Source organism: Vanessa atalanta, chromosome 9 (assembly GCF_905147765.1).
Source record: "Vanessa atalanta chromosome 9, ilVanAtal1.2, whole genome shotgun sequence".
NCBI classification, from domain to species: Eukaryota; Metazoa; Arthropoda; class Insecta; order Lepidoptera; family Nymphalidae; genus Vanessa; species Vanessa atalanta.
Genome location: NC_061879.1, coordinates 3667211 through 3683258, shown reverse-complemented (window position 1 = coordinate 3683258; position 16048 = coordinate 3667211). Strand labels below are relative to the sequence as shown.

Below are 16048 nucleotides of genomic sequence, written 5' to 3'. Positions count from 1 at the left end.
AATATTATGTTTTTAGTGGGTTCTAAAAAGGTAACTATTTTTTGTAATATTCCATTCTATAATGTCTGAACAACCTGAAGAACTACTAATAACATTTTGTACAAATATGTACGTACATAATATTAAAAAGTGCAAAAGATAAGAGATATATAGACCCGTAAGTTTCTAGTTACTGGTGAATTGGATATAATTACTTTTTAATAATAATAAATCAAACAAAGTTCACAATCTAAAATTATTTATTTAGAATTTAACACAGATTTATGGAAAGTTTTGCTCACATACAATCGTTAAATCTCAAATTCAAAACATGAACACAAACATCACTAGGAAATAGTCACAATATTTCATTTTAAATAATATCTTTTAAACCAAAGATAATTAATATTAGTCCAATATTTTTTTTAATTTTCATAATATGTATACCTACAAGTGTGTGCATTTGCAGCAATCATATACAAAATTTTGTCATGCAAAATTTCACAGAACAAACATGTATATAGTCAATGAAAAGAAATCACATCAAAGTTAAATTGTGTAGTAGAATCCTGTCAATAATTAAAATTTACTTATAATTGAACTGTTTTATTACCCTCAATAATGGAATAAATCTTCATTTGTGGTCAACATAATAATTATTCAAGACCATAGTACTGTGTAAACTACATTTTAATTTACAATAAATAGGAATACTGCCTAAGTTGCTATGAAATATATTCCCATTATATATACATCTCATTAATCATAGCCTCATTTTACACTAAATTTAAGGTACTTAGTAAGTTAATCCTAACCTCAGAAATACAAGCTTATTCTAGTGTCTTATGGTGCTAATTGGGTTTAATCTTTTTCATAAACTTTCAGGATCTGTAATATTTTTACATCAATTTTTGAAACTGATAGCACTAGAAGACAATTAATTACATTATGGGATTATTATTAAACTCACTGCATACAGCATTCCAGAACTTTGAAAAAATGTGTCGCTTGTTGCATAACTGTTAGGTTTAAAAAAAGGCAAGGCAAGACAAGGCGATTACTTAGCAAGTACTAGGCCTTTTCTGTTCATAGAAAGAAATAATTGAAGTCAAAATATGACTCAAGTGTATAATTAATGAATGTTAATCCCACAATATATCAACTTTAATTTTCAGTACCAGAGTACTCAATGAGATCAAATTTATCATAGGGAACAATAGTAATAATATTTTCTATTACTATGTTTCAAAATTAAATACTTGCTTCTTAATTAAATGAAACATCTTATTCAAAACGGTGGGACTCTTAACATCACTTCCAAAATTCTAATAATTGTTTTAGATATAAAATGTTTAATACACAGACATTAAGTATTTAGAACTATTTTATAATTATGTTATACATTATACTTAGAGTACATAATGTATACTATTCACATTATACAAAATGAATGTATATTTTAATCCAGCTGCTATTTATTGTGATGATATAAAATAATCATATCAGTAACTTACTAACTAGTCCATCACATACATATCATTTGTTAAATGGCAAAATCACTAAAATGCAATTCAGTGTCTGTATAAGTAGGTACAGTTTTGGTATTTGCAAAGACTAAATTATGCTAGATTAAATTAGTAATCATTGTTGTTGAACATGAATGAGAGGCAGTACTCATAATTATGAATCCTCAAAACTATTGACTTGTACAGCTACTAAAATGCATTTTACTTTTCCGCTCATGATATTATATAAATAAAAAATAAATGTTTTTTTTTTTTACTTTGTACTAATGCTCGGTCCATCTTTGAAGCATATATTTAATCATCATCTAACTCAATAACTATAGGTTCTACATTATCTGTAGCCTTAGTGTATTCTTCCTTAAGCTGAGTTAGTAATGTACACTTTGGTATTTTAAGTTCCTCGGCTTCATCTACTAAAAGTTTTAATTTTTGGAGTCTGCCAATATCCGGAGCTGTTGGCAACAGAATATTTTTAGTTTCAGTCATCCATTTGTCAAAACTGTTTACTCTGAAATCAATCGTTTGTAACATGATATGCAGTTCATCCATATCATACCGGTAAAACAATGTTTTTTTATTTAAAGCACATCGACAAAATTCTTCAGAAATGGCATGTTGTAGACAAGCCATATGTTTGCAATCCTCGCATGATAGAGAAGACAAAAAACAAGTGGTTTTGCATATTTCACAGAGCCTTTCATCATCGCCAAGAAGCTCAAAAGCCGTCCTGCGGACATTTTTCAATCCATTTTTAGCAATCAACGCTCTTAATCTACCCTCCTCTTCAGTTGCATGTACTAGTTCTTTCTGAGTTTCCAGAGCAGTGTCTAAATCTAGACGATCACCTTCTAGTGCCATTTTGCATATAAGTTCGTCATGGGAGAATACACAAAACCTTTTCAAATTTTTATAATGCATTATACAGTCACGACCAATTTTGAGCCAATCAGGAGGAGCGAAATTGACAGCTTCAGCAAAATTGTATCCCTGGTTAAATCCAGCATGATATGCTCTGGGAAATGTTACAACAAATTCGCCAGCATGCTGATCAGTTCTATATATTGGTACTCCAGCTGCCATTAATATATTGGGGTTCATTATGGTAACCAGTTGATGTAGCAAATCTGGTTGTGATTTAAAAAGATCAGGTGCTGCTGCTTTCATTGCATTTTCTAAAAGCTCTGCTCCATTCCCTGGTACTCCATACCAAGTTTTTGCTTCACCCCAATGTAAATAATTAATTGAATAGCTCCAATGATCTTCATTGTGCCAACAAAATGCTGAGAAACACATACCAACATACATCCATGGAACCGTCATACCAGATATATCAGCGTTAATAAATCTCAAAACAGAACCATCTAATACTGGCAAGTTGTTCAAATTCCATCCTGAATCAACATATTCTTGATCACCAGGGTATAAATTAAGTGATGATTTTGTTGGAAAGCCAGACCCATGATCCATAGAATGCAAATCTGCACCATATTCCACAGTAACATCCTCTTCTACTGATGATATGATCCTCCAAAATTCTTTTTCTGCAACATTTGTTGGTACTAAATGACCAGACATTCCAAAATAGTCAGATTTAAATTTATCTGCCATTTCACCGAATTGTTGCAAGGTATATTCTCTTTCTGCTTGAGCAAACCCAAAAGCCTCAGCTGGCTTATGGACTTCTTGAGCAATGCAACAAGGACAACGCCAGTCACCGTCAGGCACCACACTAAGTGGGGGCTTGAGGCAGAATGTGTGATATGTGTCTGAACATCCATTACAAATCAATAGTAAGTCATCCCTGTGATCTTTTTGACAAATAGCACAAATATATATAGCCAATGGATCTAAATCATATCTGGGTCTCTTTCTTGATTTAGTGATATCAAACTCCTCATCGTTCAGCCCCGGCATTTTTGGCCCTGGTCCATAACAAGCTAGTTTCCTTAATTCTCTGTTACGCTTGATTTCCTCAAAGTCCATTTTAATTTTTCCACTGTCATGATCAGGTTTAATATCTGAACCTGTCTTTGCTTTTTTAATGCTTGTATGAGGTTTCTCATCAGTAACATTTTCATTTCTTAGTTTTGTTATGGATTCTATTGATATTTCCTTGAATAATTGCTTCCCAGTTTCATTTTCATCTTTAATTTCAGTTTTTGTTTCAGCCTTTTTAACAGTCTTTAAAATATCTGCTTTGCTTTTTTCGAATATTTCGTAAGGGAGAAGAATCTTTTCATAATTACTTTTAAGAAAGTTCATTGTTATTGTACTCTGACTGTAACCCATTGTATTAGCTATCTTTCGCCATTTTTTGGGATTATTGCAATTTTCAAAGCCTCCTTCCTCATCTACCCAAAATTTTAGGCAATACAAGTCTAACGTTTTGTTTTCAATCATAGGAATTTTTAGTGGAGATCCTTGTAATTCCCAAAATTTTAAGATTTTTTCGAGAAACAATAGTTTCAAGCGTGTTATGGCTTCCAACTCATTAACTTTTTGAATCCGTGGTACAAATTTTAATTTATCTACGTCTAGAGAAAAAGGTGGTTGCCAACGAGCAGGTGGCTTTATTTTACATATGCCCGTTTTTTCTGCGACGGGACGAATTTTAGCGATGTATCCCAGAGGATCCATAAATTCTTCAGCCGTAGGCTCAAATATGGGCGCCTCCGGTGGAGGAGTGAAAGTAAATTCAGCACTTTTCTGCATTGCATTTTTTTGGATATTTTTGCTATCCATGTTTCTGAGAACTACATTAATAATAGTAACCGTCAGAAATAGATCACAATTTAAAATCCCACGTTTAAAAATCACTAATGCCTACGTGACTTCTCGCCATGTGTAAATGGCTCCTAATATTGTAAAGATCGGGGAACTATACATAGGATCGTCGACTTCGTTGATTGACAAAAATATACCATTTTGTCACTTATTCACTCAACACAACAGTAAAATTGTATATTTAATTTTTCACTCTTTTATTATCAGTGAAATGCAAATGTCATAAAAACACAATTTATACAATCTAATCATCACAAAATATACGGCTAATGCAACTGATCGTGATCACAGTAATAGCGATACCTGCGACTGTCGCACGCAACATAAGTCACAACTCACAACAGAAACAAATTTTACATCAGTTTGCACAGTCCTCGGAAGCTTAGACCTCCTGCTCACACATACAGACATTCGTTCTATGCTATTCAGATTTCAGATACGCAGTCGTCCACCGTTTTGATTGGTTGTCTTAATTTCGACACTATTAAAATGCAATTATTATGTTGGTAATACAAATCAATTACACTAAAACCTTTGGACATCATTTTTTAAGCCAATTTGGTTAATTGTAATTAAAATTGTATTTTTTTCTTGTCAAAAGTATAACATATAAATATAATAAAAATTAACTAACGTTAGTAGGGATACGTGAATTAAATGATTGTTGAATAAAAAAATTTTTTTTTTATCATTTAAGTATATTATACAAGGTATAATTCGTGGAATTGTAGTTTAGTAAGACGTTTTTCTCTTATTACATAATTGTTAAGTAAAATGTTATAAACCACGAGTGATGCGTAATAGCTTTTATAAATTTATTATTTATATGCATATTAGTTAATCAATTTATGTAACATCTTTGTACAAAAATAGTTTATTCTTTGTTAATTGATATTCAATTAATTAATATTAATAATTAATTCTTTGTTTTATTAATAAAATATAGTTTTTTTAACTTTAATGATTTAAATTTATCGAACTCCAAAGCAATGTTATGATTTATATACTATTTGCCGTGCTGTAGCAAAAGAGGCTTTAGTTATGAAAGTAAAAAACTATTTGTTATTTTAAATTGGTACGGAAATATTAAATAAATAATGATATTATACTGTTTATATTTTTTAAGACAGTGTATATTTTTTTTTAAATTTATCGCTTTTGGTGAACTTTTGCTACTGCGGGTTCAAGTCACGATGCTTTTGGAGGTACTACAAAAATACTTATTTAAAATTAAAATTGTTTTTTGGACTTCCATTTGGGCCAGATTCAAATTTTAAGTGGTAGATTCTTTTACTGCTGTCACTCATTACTGTCAAATGTCAATTTAGACAATTTAATCATACTTAAATGAAAGAGGTTACATTCATTATTTAACAAATTTAAATACTAGTGATTTAATACTAATTAATAAGTTTCCTATGTAACACTAATTAAGTTATTGTATTCACTTATAAACTTAAGTGAACATTATTTGAAAATATCACTTTATATTAATTTTGATATCATTATTTAAAATGAATACTTTTCGCTCCTTTTGGCGAATAAATAGTTTTCACCGATATCAACAAATACGGTTGGGTCATAGAATAAGAGGCAAACCTCCACTACAATGCAGAACAATAAAAGAACGATTAGATGAGCTTAATTATAAAGATGAATTGTACACAACAAGAATTGATATTGGATATCCATCAGAGAAGTAAGTATTTGATATAACGTTATTAATAATATTTTTTTGTTAAATTTGAACTATATTTAGAAATACACATAACTGTCCTGTATCTACACCAATAAATATAATCAATATTTCTTAGAAAATCATCATCCAAAGCTCGTGAAGAACGAATGGAACTTTCGAAAACAACTAAAAACGACAAAAAAATGGAGGAGCTTGCGCGGAAAGGCCTTTTGGAAATTGATATGGAGAAATCTAAAAAGGACTGGCTCCAGTCATTGGGACCCATGCATAAGAAACAAATAGCTGATCATTATGGTGTATACGAACATTTATATGGAGAAGGATTTTTCATACCTCAGTTGCATTTAGAGGTATTTTATGACATAAGTGATGGTAACTGCTTACCAGTCTATTATGGAAATGTGATTAAACCTGCAGAAGCTCTTGAAAGTCCACATGTTTCATATGATACAGATGGTAATACACTATGGACACTCGCTTTAACTAATCTTGATGGACATTTAGCTGAAAATGACAAGGAATATGTTCACTGGTTTATAGCCAATATCCCTGGAAATTCAATCGAAAAGGGGGATGTTATTGCTGATTATTTACGACCATTTCCATTAAAGGGAACAGGCTACCATAGATATGTTTTTGTTTTATATAAACAGGATGGAATGATATCATATGATTTACCCAAAAGTAAGTTTTGTTAAAAATTCATTAATATTTAGTATAATATTATTGTACTAATATTATATATAGTAGTGTTCTAAAGGAATTCACTGAAGCAGTCTAGTGTTTGAATTTTAGCCTACATACATTCTTTGGTTATGAGGTTATGCACATACTACTTTGAATTCTGCCTTTGTCAAATTTATGGATACAGCACACATTCAATAGTTCAAGATTATTTTTTCATAATATTGGTACATAGTTGGATTGTTAGCAAACCACCACAGCTGAAAGACATTGAGCATTGGTGCTATTAGAAATATTAATCATTCCTTATAATGTCCTTGTGTCTGAGGTCACACTGGCTCACTCACCCTTCAACCTGGAACACAACAACACTCAGTATTGCCGTGTGGTGGTAGAATATCTAATGAGTGGAGGTGGGCTATGACAACCATCTTGATAAGCTTTTTCTCTCGTCAAGTATTCTAGAAGTAAAGAAAAAATAAAACAATAAAACACTTTAAAATGACATTATATATTTATTTATTATACTTAACATGTTCTTAATTAAATTTTTTTTTAGTCACCTCATCATCGCCTCTGGAGGAAAGAACATTTTGTACTAGGGATTGGTACAAAAAATATCAAGATAATATTACACCTATAGGACTTGCTTTCTACCAAAGTGACTGGGATATAACTGTGAAAGATTTCTTTAATAAAACATTAAATCGAAAAGAACCAAGTAATTTATATTTTTAAATCAAATAAATGTATCTACATTATTACGGTGTTATATTTAAATATATTTTTTGTTCTAGTTTATGAATATGACTTCCCAGAACCATACATAAGGCCTCAAGAGTGGTTCCCCAGGAGGAAACCATTCAACTTATACATGGACAAGTATAGAGATCCAAAACAAATCAACAAAGAATATTTACTGAGGAAATTGAAAACTGAAGATCCTTTCAAAGCTCCTGCACCTCCCTTAAGATTCCCAAATGCCCATCCACTACCAAGAAATATGCCATCATGGTTGAAAGTGCATGAGAAAAAGATAAGATTAGGCTGGGGAAGAGTCAATGATGTGTAAATTAGAATTTAAAAGGAAATTAAATTAGATACCTGTTAATTATGCATTTGATTTGTTGTTTAATTGGATTATGAGTGTAACAAGACACTGGAAGTTACTTAGAAGTATATAGTATTGCAAAAAACAATGGCAATACAAAAATGGTAGTTTACATATATATAAATGTACCATACATTTTAAATTCAGAGCAATAAAAAGTATTCTGTAATTGTTTTACTGCTGGCTACTCTTGTTTGGAGGTTTGGAGCTTATTTCACCATGCTGCTTCAACAGAAATTATTCATTATTCATTAAAATTAGAAACTAGCAGATTTCCTCACAATGTTTTCCTTCACTAATAATGCAAGTGAAATTGCACATTCTTTAATATAACGTTAGAATATTAATTACACATTTCAACATTTTTAACAAATACATATAATGATAATAGTAAAAATGTATTGTCCTTTTAATTTTTGGTATGGATATCAAATATTTCTACATTCAATTTTTCAATTTGATGAGAGATGGCCCAGTGGTTAGAACGCGTGCATCTTAACCGATGATTTCGGGTTCAGACCCAGGCAGGCACCACTGAATTTTCATGTGCTTAATTTGTGTTTATAATTCATCTCGTGCTCGGCGGTGAAGGAAAACATCGTGAGGAAACCTGCATGTGTCTAATTTCAACGAAATTCTGCCACATGTGTATTCCACCAACCCGCATTGGAGCAGCGTGGTGGAATATGCTCCAAACCTTCTCCTCAAAGGGAGAGGAGGCCTTTAGCCCAGCAGTGGGAAATTTACAGGCTGCTAATGCTACATTCAATTTTTTTGTAAAAATGTGCATCAATATAGACTGATTGAAAATGCTAGTCCATGCATCATTACTGGGAAAAAATATTAGTTTATAAAAAACAAACCTACTGCTTAAATAAATTTAGGCCAAAATAGTAAGGGGAGTGTTTCCCTATATATATATGTATAGGCTGAGAAAGCGCGGGCTCAGGCCGGCAAAACTTTGGTTTGCTTTTTTAGAAGTTGCTCCCACAATTAACTCACCAACAAGTTCAAAATCAAAAGAAACACAGATTTTTTTATTTTTATATATTGTATGTATGTATAGTTATATTGAGGGCTATACCCAAAATATATTAAAAATAAAAATACTTATCTTTTTTATATAAAAAAACCTTAAAATACGTACTTGAATTCTTTAACTTTAGCTTTTTTTTTAATTAAAAATGTCTTATTAAGGATCCAAGTAGTAACTAGTAAGATATATAAAGATCAGCTATATAAATCGGACTATTATTAAATAAATAACCTAAGAACCTTTAAATTGTTAGTGAATACTAATATTATATTTATATTAAAATTCACAATACCTTAACAATGAGTAATAAAACTTTTTTTACATTTAGGCACACAACAGGTAATAAAACAGCAATTTAAGTATTGAAGTATTTATTTACTGCCAGCAAATTAAAATAGAATTTACTATACATCTTGTGTAACTATAAAAATGCTAAAATAAAAAATGTATTCCTACACAATAAAACTTTTGATGACAAAGCAAAATTACAGGGAACATTTCTTTTGTTAAAAAAATATATTAAATAGATATATATTGGACGTTTCCAATAAATCCATTTAATTTATATATTTATTTTAATTGTTTTAACTCTAAATATTTTTTTACAGAAGTGCGAATGAATTGTTAAAATAGCTTATCGATGGGAATTTTGCAAGCAATTTAAAATTATTCTATATCTAGAGAAAAACATTTGCAAGAAATTTCATAAAAACACAACTTCAGTACAATAGAAGAAATGTTTTTGACCATGACCATGTTTCACAATATATAACATACTTTGATTATGAATGTTCAAACAATAGTTATTTGGAATTCCAAATGTATGTTGTCTTTAGTCTAAGCCAACATCATCATCAGAATTTTTAGCTCCAGCAGTTGGTGCACCTCCGAAACCTGTAATTAATTAGGTATTTTAAGAATAAACAACACTCAATGTATAGGATATTGGAACTGCAGTAACCTGCAGTCTAAGTCAAAAACGCATATTATATATTAGGAGGTTTAACAAGCAAAGAACAATTTAAAAAAAACATTGGTAAGAATAAATATATTTTGTTACAATTACTAATCTACGATTTCTTGTCTTTACTATACTTTAAGAGTATGTATGACGCTTTAGTACTTTAACAGAATCATGTACCAATATGGCAAAAAAGCACTTCTAAAAAATAAGAATGAAAAAATTGTTCAAGCAAAAAAAATACAAGTCTTTCTATTTTATAGTCTTAGAAAAATAATCATTAAATAATGTTAAATGTACTAAAATACGATTTGTTTATAATATTACAAAAATTAAAAGGGTTAATTAGTTAAAAGTAAATATTTACCTCCAAAGCCACCCGGTGCAGGTCCACCGCCCGTTCCAAATTTATTCCTTAACATTTCTAAGGCAGCAACTATCTTGGGATTGTTCTGATACTTAATGAAATTAGCTGGGTTTGATGAGACGTCATAGATAGCGGCTGATATTTCTGGGTCCTAAAACAATTTGTCAACTTATTATAATTTTTTTCTCTCGTAACAAATAGATACATATTAATTACTTTAATAATTTATTCTTTAATTTAGCTTATATTTATAGCCTAGAAAGTCAAGTATATTAATGATATAACCAAATTTTTTTTTCCAATTTTCAGCAGTTAAGTTTTTTAAGTGTCAGTTAAGAATAAAGTCCAAATACATTATGTAAATATATAAGAAGTTACATTTTGCTCATTGTCTTCGGTTGGATACGATAAATGTAACCCAAATGTGTTTAAAACATTTATTAATATTAATTTATAATGTTTTTTCCATTTTTTTTTCAATTAATGACACAGAGTCAGGTAACGATTTTAAGCAAAATAATAATAAATATATAAAAGATTTTTATTTGATATGAAGTTTTCACATGACAACAGTCTATTGTTTCAAGATAGATCTAATCTGTAAATACTTGTGTCTATAAAAAATTAGAAAACAATTAAATCACTTCGTTTTGATACCTTCAGTGTTTCAAAAAGTTCACGATCAGAGATGAGTTTGGCGAAGTCTACGTTTTCGAAGGCGCCCATGCCGGGGGGCGCCCCCCCGCGGAAGCCGGCCTGCGCCTGCGACTGCGCCTGCTCTTGAGCCGCCTTCGCTCGAGCCTCTTGCGCGTTGCGGGCTCTTCGTATTTTCTCACGGTGCTGAAAAATATTCATTCAATTATGAATTTTGCACTAAGACTAAGTACCTAGTATTGTTAGAAATTCGAATGCCACATATGATATTATGTTACTAAAATACCTATATAAGCAGTTTACGCCTAAAGTCGGGCTGCACGCCTTTTTTTAGGTTAGATGTCTGTTGTATAGTTTCAGCATTTTTTGCACAGTATAAAGTCTATATACAGTTTTACGGGCAGTATTACTTTTAATATCATAATGTTTTTTGTTTTAGTTTCTGTAATATGTTAGAAGAGATGTCGCGATCATCATAGTTTACAAGAATACCAATGATTTTAATCACCCTGTATATTATGCTCACTGTGTTGATATAACAGTCATTGTGATCGCCAATAATATAGCATTGTTATTATCTATTGTGAAGTAAGAATTAGTTATATAAACGTATACGACAAAATAAAATAAATAACAATTAGGTTGGCTTCGTATTCACTTACCTGTTAATATTTAGAGTCAAGAATTTGCAAGCGCCCCCCCCCCCCACTTGGCCCCTAACCTCATAGTCTACCGGCAAAGAGCAATATTTTGTGTTGTTGTGTTCCGGCTTAAAGGGTGAGTGGTCTAGTGTAACTGCACAAGGGACATAATATCTTAGCTCCCAAGGTTGGTGCATTGACAATATATAGGATGGTGAATAGTTCATACAGAGCCAATGTCTATGGGCGGTGGTAACCATTTACCTTCGTCTTGCCTCATCGTCAGTCTGCCTATTTAAATAAATAAAAAAAACCTCTTTTTCCTCTTTCTTGCGTTGAATACTGAGTTTGTGTTGGCGGAGCTTCTCAGCATTTGGTTTCACTAGAGTGAGCCACTCATTGGCTTGATCGTCATAGTCAATCTTCAGTGACTCGCAGAGATCGTGCGAAGCCTCTTCAAACTTACCCAAGAGACTAAAATATTGTTGAATTATTACATTGAATTATTTCTTATATCTTCTTAGTTACTGTTTAATAAATTAAAATTATGACTTGATTCGGATATTTTATCTCGGTGTCTATTCAAAGTCAACACGGACTTTACCATATTGAGTAAACCAAAAATACACAAGAAAAATACATTAAAAAAAAAAACAATTTTTATAAAATACGGAATAAATTAAAAAAAAAACACAACATTGAGATGTTGGCTTTTCTATGGGTTTGTGAACAACTACTGAAGAGCTTTAGAAAATTTCAAGACAATTGTCAGACAATAAGGACATAGTTTTTATTGTCTGAATATTTTGGGAAATGAGGAACAAGTAATGTTAGGAATTTAGCATTTTTTATTTATTAAGTTGTTAACCAAAACTAACTAAGAAAGCAATAACTGTTTATTTTCCCAAAATAAACAGACAGAAGAGAATATTGAAGCAAAATTATTTATAAGATAATAAAAATCATACCTGTAGGCTCGTCCTCTGAATTTATATGCAGCCGCACTATCACAGTTCAGTTCCAAAGCCTGCGTACAGTCCTTGATGCAAGCATGCAACTTGTTTTGTTTAAGAAATACCTAGAAAATAAACAAATTTTAATATTAGCTGTACTGTTTGCACAGGCGACACAGATTATTTAATATTGTCACATGCAATCGACATTTTTTTCTTCTTACATAGTGATATTGACGAAATGACTTGTGCCCATTAGGAAAAAAATATTTTTAACTCATTTTTCCCAAACTTGCATTGGAGCAGCGTGGTGGAATTAGCTCCAAACCTTTCCTTGAAAGAAGAGAATGCCTTCGTTCAATAATGACATGACATGATGGACAGTATTACCGTTAAGTCATTTTCTGTTTTTGTTACCAAATAAATACGACTATAATTTGAAGGCGTATCTACACTGATTACGTGCACGTCTTGCATCATAAGAAAATATTACATATATGTTTATAGGGCGTGTTCGGTATCATTGTTTGAATTTTGTGTGCATATTTATGTCAATACAAATGCTTAACGTGCACACTTCTTTCGTGAATGTAGCAAAGACGCTAACCAGATGACAAACAGTTTCCTGGGTCTAAGTCTAAAGTTAATTGAGTATTTATTAATATCTATATACTTTGAGATGTTAAAATGAGTAAGCAATTGGCTTGGTGCACTATCTATACTAATATTATAAATGCGAAAGTAACGTAACGTACGTCCGTCCGTCCATCCGTAAGTCCGTAACGCTTTCACGGCTAAACCACTAAACCAAATTTGGTGAAATTTGGTATGTAAACTTGAACCTCAAGGAAGGACATAGGATACTTTATACTTAACACCTACCGAACACCTACAAAATTTCAGTTAAAACTTAAAAAAAAATAGGACAAAACAGTGTCAAGAAGGGTGGTCCCTTCAAATTTTACTTGGTGGCAGGGCTTTGTGCAAGCCGGTCTGGGTAGGTACCACCCACTCATCAGATATTCTACCGCCAAATAACAGTACTCTGTATTGTTGTGTTCCGGTTAGAAGGGTGAGTGAGCCAGTGTAATCACAGGCACAAGGGACATAACATCTTGGTTCCCAAGGTTGGTGGCGCATAGGTGATGTAAGGAATGGTTCATATTTCTTACAGCGCCTTTGTCTATGTGCGGGGGTGACCACTTACCATCAGGTGGCCCATGTGCTCGTCCGCCAACCAATGCCATAAAAAAAAAACACTGTTTCGTTCTATTTTCAATATAATTTTAAAACTAGTCTTTAACTCATTTCCCTAAGCCTAAATACTATATTCTATATTTCTAACAAAAGAAATGGTAAACTTCCATTCAAACTCTCAATCCCAATTAAACCTAATTAAGAGATGAATTTTGAAAATTTCTCTCTTAGTATTCAACTACATGTCTATAAGGGAATACCATTCTGTGATAAAAATAATCAGTTTGATTTGAAAGCTCATTTACAAACTCAAATCTATTTATATAAAGGTTATATAACAATCACAGTATGACTGAAGGGGTGGTGTAATAACGGATAGCGCTGGTGAAAATGCACAGATCAGCTATTTATTATATATGTATATAAAAGAACAATGAGTTACAACTAAGTGATGTGAGCCAAACTTATTTGATAAGACATAGACTTGAATTTTGCATATAAGCTGGTTGGGTAACTTGTACTAAGAATTTTCATTATGAGATTATCATTTCATTTTCAGTGTCATCAAATCAACCCATTCAATTGACATTTTAATATTAAAACATATACAATATCTCAACATACACTTATGTTCGATTTTGTGGAACAAACTATACCAAAAATTGGTGGCTGATAAGAGCTTGTGATAATAATTGTAAACAAATTAATATTTATAATTAGATAAAAAGTTTCTATTTTTTTCCTTTTCAAATAATATTGTTGTCAAGTTAACTCCATGTTGTATAGTATTAAAACTTTGTTAGCTTATGTAAAACCTACTTTGTTGTCAAATGTTTGTGTATTACAGTATGCCTATAATACTTATATGAAAATACGAATATATTTTTTCTTACACCAAGAGAAGTAAATGTTATGTATGAATATTTAACTGGTGTAGTGTTAGTAGTGTAAAAATAAATATATGAATTAAATATTCATTCTACATAATTTATATAAGCTAATGAACATAATGTGTCTTAATATTACCTGACCCCTTTTAGCAAAAAGCAAAGCACTCTGTGGGTTAAGTTTTATAGCTTCTGTGTACAAAACAATAGCTTCATCCAACCGCTGTTCCGAGAATGCTTGCATCGCTTCAGATCTTTTCTCATCAGACTGATCACGTTCCTCATCTGTCACTTCCTTCAATTGATCACCCATCTCTTGATTAGCTTCTGATGTATCAGATATAACACCTGTGAATTGAAATCAGGAGATAGATATATTGAATTGTTTAAAAACATAAAATATTCTAGCTAATGCCTAAAACACATTGCTATGCTATGAGTTGCAAGCCAACATGTGTATTGATAGAATTATGTCTGATACCTACATAACACATATACACATACAGATACATATACACATAAGTGCTAACAAGTGTACAATGATTCAATTCAATCGGATTATTGAAGTGATGCTCTTAGAAGACAGACAAGTATTTATATAAATGTTTAGTATGGGTTTCGTTTTGATCATGATTTGAAACATTTATTAATTATTCATAATATTCATAAATTCCGTGGCCTGTTACTAAATGAACAAAGTACTATTTTGTGTTTGCTAAAACGGCATAAGTCTCACTCTACTAATACCAACAATATTATACAAAATAACATGTTATATAAAACAACAAATATTGTTAATTGTTTAAATTCTGATTATCAAACATAAGGGTTATTGATATTAGGCCTTTTAGCACTAGGGCATATAATTGTAGATATTAATGTTCATAATATTCAAAGGTATAAGGCAAGTTGTGTAAAAACTATAACATACCTTCCATGTCTAGTTCAACATCCGACTCAGGATCTGAGTCTTCTTCGGATGATACTCCTGCCTTACATGGTTCAGGATTAGGTTCAGCGTTCGCACTAAATGTTTTGAAAATTTAAAACAATTATGTGTATTTAAGACAAAGATTAAGCAACGATTTAATAATAGGTGATACATACCGGTCACCGGAAGCCGGAACATCCTTACTTTCATGAGAAACATTGGGTATGGTTACGCCGAGTGATATTAAATAGTCTTTGAAAAAAGATAATTTAGGGTGTTGCAAAATCTGAGGTTGTATCCTGCATAGCTCCACGAAAGCTTTTAATTGCAATAATTGTTCCTCACTAAACGGACAGCTCATTATTACGATCGGTTATTCTGCCGGCAAAATGGACACGTTGATTACCAGAATAAAGATTACATCGATTAAAATATTTCTTAATACTCTTATGAGATGTGATAATAACAAATAAGACTAATTTATCACAAAATAAATACCTACTTTCCAAATTATACTTGCAAAAAATATGGTGAAATGTTCGATTAGTATTCTCATCAAAGATCAAACAATATTCTTGTCATCGGCTTGACATTAAATAGTGTTGCTAGTTATTGTCTATCTGTAATGTAAAATAAAA

The 16048-nt window shown here is 31.3% G+C and overlaps 3 protein-coding genes across 3 annotated transcripts; 1 reads left to right on the top strand and 2 right to left on the bottom strand.

Moving 5' to 3' along the window:
• Positions 1–260: 260 nt before the first annotated feature.
• Positions 261–4718, bottom strand: LOC125066334 (lysine-specific demethylase lid-like). Its single transcript, XM_047674382.1, has one exon. It carries the CDS (start codon positions 4245–4247, stop codon positions 1800–1802), a length of 2448 nt encoding a protein of 815 aa, XP_047530338.1. The 5' UTR covers positions 4248–4718; the 3' UTR covers positions 261–1799.
• A 901-nt stretch (positions 4719–5619) lies between these two features.
• LOC125066273 (39S ribosomal protein L38, mitochondrial) lies at positions 5620–7783 on the top strand. Its single transcript, XM_047674293.1, has 4 exons — positions 5620–5988; positions 6104–6672; positions 7232–7393; positions 7470–7783. The coding sequence occupies exons 1-4, from the start codon at positions 5804–5806 to the stop codon at positions 7742–7744; spliced, it is 1191 nt and encodes a 396-aa protein (XP_047530249.1). The 5' UTR covers positions 5620–5803; the 3' UTR covers positions 7745–7783.
• Positions 7784–9173: 1390 nt separating this feature from the next.
• Positions 9174–16018, bottom strand: LOC125066522 (putative protein FAM10A4). The gene is made up of 9 exons (XM_047674623.1): positions 15913–16018; positions 15587–15788; positions 15411–15505; positions 14619–14827; positions 12411–12520; positions 11757–11916; positions 10805–10987; positions 10148–10298; positions 9174–9713 (listed from the first exon to the last, which is right to left on the bottom strand). Exons 2-9 carry the CDS (start codon positions 15769–15771, stop codon positions 9652–9654), a joined length of 1155 nt encoding a protein of 384 aa, XP_047530579.1. The 5' UTR covers positions 15772–15788; positions 15913–16018; the 3' UTR covers positions 9174–9651.
• Positions 16019–16048: the final 30 nt, after the last annotated feature.

Excerpts from the sequence above, each read along its gene's own strand:
- LOC125066522 (XM_047674623.1), bottom strand. The coding sequence starts at position 15,771 with ATGAGCTGTCCGTTTAGTGAGGAACAATTATTGCAATTAAAAGCTTTC. Across the intron at positions 12,521-14,618 it reads TTTTTGCTAAAAGGGGTCAG|GTATTTCTTAAACAAAACAA; the intron begins GTAATATTAAGA and ends TTTATTTTCTAG. Across the intron at positions 11,917-12,410 it reads TTCAGAGGACGAGCCTACAG|TCTCTTGGGTAAGTTTGAAG; the intron begins GTATGATTTTTA and ends ACAATATTTTAG.
- LOC125066273 (XM_047674293.1), top strand. The coding sequence starts at position 5,804 with ATGAATACTTTTCGCTCCTTTTGGCGAATAAATAGTTTTCACCGATAT. Across the intron at positions 6,673-7,231 it reads ATCATATGATTTACCCAAAA|TCACCTCATCATCGCCTCTG; the intron begins GTAAGTTTTGTT and ends ATTTTTTTTTAG. Across the intron at positions 7,394-7,469 it reads ATTAAATCGAAAAGAACCAA|TTTATGAATATGACTTCCCA; the intron begins GTAATTTATATT and ends TTTTTGTTCTAG.
- LOC125066334 (XM_047674382.1), bottom strand. The coding sequence starts at position 4,247 with ATGGATAGCAAAAATATCCAAAAAAATGCAATGCAGAAAAGTGCTGAA.